The sequence below is a fragment of the Eriocheir sinensis genome, chromosome 2, assembly GCF_024679095.1.
Source record: "Eriocheir sinensis breed Jianghai 21 chromosome 2, ASM2467909v1, whole genome shotgun sequence".
NCBI classification, from domain to species: domain Eukaryota; kingdom Metazoa; phylum Arthropoda; class Malacostraca; order Decapoda; family Varunidae; genus Eriocheir; species Eriocheir sinensis.
In genome coordinates this window covers 13,669,098-13,674,097 of record NC_066510.1, presented here as the reverse complement: position 1 = coordinate 13,674,097, position 5,000 = coordinate 13,669,098, and the positions used below count along the sequence as shown (strand labels likewise).

General features: G+C 47.8%; 1 protein-coding gene across 9 annotated transcripts in view; it reads left to right on the top strand.

Moving 5' to 3' along the window:
- The window catches only part of LOC126999677 (regulating synaptic membrane exocytosis protein 1-like), a 119,829-nt gene that overhangs the window by 79,080 nt on the left and 35,749 nt on the right, over positions 1-5,000 (top strand). For all 9 annotated transcript variants that reach the window (XM_050862450.1, XM_050862405.1, XM_050862414.1 and 6 more), the window contains exon 10: positions 1,690-1,779. In XM_050862450.1, the coding sequence (XP_050718407.1) occupies positions 1,690-1,779 (90 nt within the window). The remainder of the gene's footprint in view (positions 1-1,689; positions 1,780-5,000) is intronic.

The following is a 5,000-nucleotide window of genomic DNA, read 5'->3' as shown; positions in this document are numbered from 1 at the left end:
GGCTTACAAAGGGAGAGCTTGTGATATGGGCGAAGAGAAGGGCCTAGGAAAGGAGAGCTTGTGATATGGGCGAAGGGAATGCCTTACAAAGGGAGAGCTTGTGATATGGGCGAAGGGAATGGGTTACGAAGGGAGAGCTTGTGATATGGGCGAAGGGAATGGCTTACAAAGGGAGAGCTTGTGATATGGGCGAAGGGAATGGCTTACAAAGGGAGAGCTTGTGATATGGGCGAAGGGAATGGCTTACAAAGGGAGAGCTTGTGATATGGGCGAAGGGAATGGCTTACGAAGGGAGAGCTTGTGATATGGGCGAAAGGAATGGCTTACAAAGGGAGAGCTTGTGATATGGGCGAAGGGAATGGCTTACAAAGGGAGAGCTTGTGATATGGGCGAAAGGAATGGCTTACAAAGGGAGAGCTTGTGATATGGGCGAAAGGAATGGCTTACAAAGGGAGAGCTTGTGTTATGGGCGAAGGGAATGGCTGGAAAAAGAGAAAAGGATAACTTGGGATATAGACCTTAGCTGTACATTTCCTATTGTCTAAATACATACACGTAAACTTTGTAACTTATACTCCCCTAATCCTCTACTGCACGAAGCTCTTGCCGTCACCCCCCCCCCCCATCACCTCCATCTCCTCCTCCACCTGACCTCCATTTAACCCCTCCCCCCATAACGTCTTTAACCTCCCCCCATAACTCTCCCCTCTCCCCTCTCCCCTCTGAACCTATTTAAGACCCCTCTCCCCTCTTCCTAAGCCTTCTTTCCTTCGCCTATAGACACGCCCCCAACCTCCCTCCTCCCCTCTCCTCCCTTGCACCTCTCTCCTCTCCCCTCCCCTCCCCTCCCCTCCCCTCCCCTCCCCTTCCCTTCCCTGTAAGCCTCTCCCCTCCACTTCTCAACCCCCCCCCCAAGTCTAAGCCTTCCTTCTTCTTATTCCTTTTTTCTCCCTTTCCTCCTCCCCTCCCCTCCCCTTCTTCTCCCCCCTTCCTCCTCCCTCGTAAGTCTCTCCCTCCCTAAGTCTTCCTTCGTCTATATACACGCCTCTTCCTCCTCCCCTCCTTTTACTCCCCGTCTCCCCTCCTACTTTCCCCCTATTCTCTCCTTTCCTCCCCTCCTTTACTGTTTTTCTCTTCTCCTCTTCTCTTCTTAAACCTTCTCACTCTCTCCCCTAATCTCCCCTCGCCCTCTTCTCCCCTTTCCTCTCTTCACCCCTCTTCCTCTCCCCTCACAGCCGACACGTGCTAATTATTATTATTATTATTATTATTTTATTTTTTATTTTTTTATCATCATTATTATTGGGTGTCATAGAGTGCTATAAAGAAAATGAAAACTAAGAAAAAAAAGATAGATTGTTTAATAAGATGTCTTGATGCTCTTTCTTTTTTTCTTTTTTCCTTAAAATTTTGATTGCATTTTTGTTGATGTTCAGCGGAGATCAGATTCACTGTTCATTTGTTTCCCTCTATTCGTGTTCTATTTTAATTCTTTTTTCTTCTTTCTTATTTTTTTCATATGCTCGCAGCTCCGTCACAGCGTTACCAACTCCGCTCATCCCCGTCATATCTCCTTCCCCTCGTCCCTCACTTCCCTCTGCAGCTTTCTTTTCCCTCCTTCCCTCCCTTCGTCAGTATATTCTTCTCGCAGCGTCGCCACATCGTTACTAACTCGTCCCTCTTCTTCAGGTTGTGGTAGACCTGAGCGCCGCGCCCCTCGACGATGAACCAGACTGGCACTACCTCTCCTCCCACGACGACGCCCTCCCGTCCCACATGGTGAGTCTTGGCGGGAACCAAAGTCACTAGTTTCTGTCCCTTCCTCGTCCCGTCCCTGCCCCGTTTCTCCTGTCTTCTGCCATCCTGACCCCGCGCGCTGATGCATGTCCCTGCTTCCGTAATTTTCTAGGGACTTTACTACCTCCTTTCGGAACCCCAAACTCCATGTCATTTCTCTTTCTCCTCCTATTCTCTTCTTCTCTCTCGCTTGCTATCTATCTCTATCGTTGCTTGTTGCTGTCCATCGTGGTGAGAGAATATCCCTTTTTCTAACGTCAACCCCCTCGTACTTAAGAAAATATATGCAGTCCAGTGCCACTTCAGTCAGGCCTATGTTGCTTAGTGACCCTTATGGTGATTCCAAAGACTTAAATTTATTACTTATATTTACTGCATCTTCTTTCATGATTCTTCTAGTTCGCTCGTTTAAAGGATCAAAAGTCTCATTCGTGTTCAAAATCAGTCAGGGAACCACTAATAGTACGATTTAAAAGCCTGACATTTGCTATAGCGCCGTAAAGTTAATGGAAAATGTGCCTGAGAGATTTTTTTTATTTTCTCTTGCTTTTAAAATAATGAATTCAAGGTCTCATTCGTTTTGTTTAATTATCTCTCTTCGCTCATTCTCTAGATAATGATAAACAGCGCTCAGATTCATGCTTAATGGTACTTAGCTCCCTCATATTCGTCTTCTTTAATTATTTGCTTTTTCTTACTCTCATTCTTTAACACGAGAAATTCAAGTCTCATTCGCGTTCAAAACCAGCCAGAGAGAAAAATCGTAACACATTGGCTGTCTACTGAGGAATGTTGTCGCTCTTCCGGAAGCGACGCCAGGAGCTGCAGGCTAAGTGTCCTTACATATTGATCTGTCCCCGGCTGCAGCCCATTCCAGCACCTCCTAAAATATGCCCCAGCACCCCAGGTTAAGAAACAGCCCCTGCGGAACCCCACGTCATCTCTCCCTCTCTCTATTCACGCCTCTCTCTTTCTCTCCCTCTCTTCCCTGTGTCCTTGCTTCTTCTTACGACTGTGCCTTCCTGCATCGCCTCAACCCTCTCCCCCCCACTACACACTCATACTCTGCCCTTCTTCTGCACCACACTACTGCATATACCCACGCTGCCTAGCTTAACACGACTATGAGGCTTTGGTCCATATTCTCAGACGCTTCAGGTTCTCACGACAACTATTTATAAAGTCCACAAAGCTCGTTTAGTCGGGTTCTCATGTGTGTTTTTTAATATTCATGGTGAAGAAGCCTTGTCAAACTATCACGAGCTTAATAAAACTACCCATGGAAATGCTAACACAACCTCCACGAAAGTCTTATCAAAAGTGTGTGAAAATGTTTGAGAATATGGATCATCTTCGTCGCTTCAACCAGCACCTAACCGCATGCTACTCGCGCCCTTGTTCCCACCTCATGCACTCGCACTGACCTGACCTGACCTTCCCCCTCGAGTCCCCAAGGCTACTGAAGGCAACACCACCCGCAGAATCCTTGTTATTGTGTTCTCCCTGGCGTCTGGTCGTCATGCTTTACTCTATTCCGTCTCGAGCAGCCTCCCCCCCTCTCTCTTGTCCTCGTCTGAGTCTTGTTCATCCCTCCCCCCATACCGTCTGAAGCCTTCCAAATGCTAAGAATAGGCTCTTACGCGTTGAGTTTCAGTATGTGTGCTCTCTCAGAAGGAAGAAAAGGTATGGATCAATGGCTGGAAAAGGGAGCTTGTGGTGAGATGTTGATGGTTACATTCCACCCCCTTGGCACGTCACTATTCATACGGAGATCTGTACTTAGACGGTGTTTGATGTTACTGTAGATGAGTTAGTTGATAATAAAGAGATATTATAACCAGAAATACTGATCACATAGTACACGCTGTTTCTACTAATACAACAACTGCTACTGCTACTACTACTACTACTACTACTACTACTGCTACGTTTTCCCCCACCCAAACACACACACGCATCCCCAGCACCCATACAGCCCCATTCACACCCACATCCACACACCCTCACCCACACCCCACACCCATGACCTCCCTACACCCGCGCCTTACCCAGCCTTCCCCCACCCCGCCACAGCCTCGGTTCTTGCATACATTCACACGAGACAAAAATAGTAAGCCCACACATCCTCCAATACGACCTGAGACCCCAAATATGGCCTCCAAACACCCCGTAAGCCGAAGGGAACACACGGAGAGCAAATGCTGGTTATGAGAAGCTGTGGTGGTGGTAGTGGTAGTGGTAGCGGTGGTGGGGGGGAATTGTTGTTGCTGTGATGGTGGTGGTGGGGGGGTTTTTCGAGTGATTTTTTTGTGTGTTTGTGTTTGGTTCATGTTAAGAGGAAGTGGTGTTAGTGGTGGTGGTGGTGGTGGTGGTGTTGGTGGTGTTATGTCGATCGTGGTGGTGGTGGTGGTGGTATGTTCATTGATTATTGATGTTACGGAATGGTGTGTGTGTGTGTGTGTGTGTGTGTGTGTGTGTGTGTGTGTGTGTGTGTGTTTGAAAAAGTAACCTCGTTTTCTATGCGTTGAAATAAATGTTTTGATGATGATGATAATGATGATGAATAGAAAAACAGAAGGAGGAGGAGGACCTTTTGTCGTCACACTTACCATAACAGAGGCGGTGGTGATGATGGTGGTGATGATAGTGATGATGATGGTGATAAGAACTACACACCAAAACACAACACCGTCACAGCTATTTCACCATCACCATTTCCTACTTTACTCATGATTGCGGTGATGACTGGTGGTGATGATGATGACGATAGTGATAGGGACAACATACCACTTCACTTCCCCGTCACAATTTCACCGCTGCTTTCTACTTAACTTGTAATTGTGGTGATGACTGGTGGTGGTGATGGTGATGACTGGTGGTGGTGGTGGTGGTGATGACTGGTGGTGGTGATGACTGGTGGTGCTGATGACTGGTGGTGCTGATGATTGGTGGTGGTGATGACTGGTGGTGGTGATGACTGGTGGTGGTGATGACTGGTGGTGGTGATGACTGATGGTGCTGATGACTGGGGGTGCTGATGACTGGTGGTGGTGGTGACTGGTGGTGTTGATGACTGGTGGTGTTGATGACTGGTGGTGGTGATGACTGGTGGTGGTGATGACTGGTGGTGCTGATGACTGGTGGTGCTGATGACAGGTGGTGCTGATGACTGGTGGTGCTGATGACTGGTGGTGCTGATGACT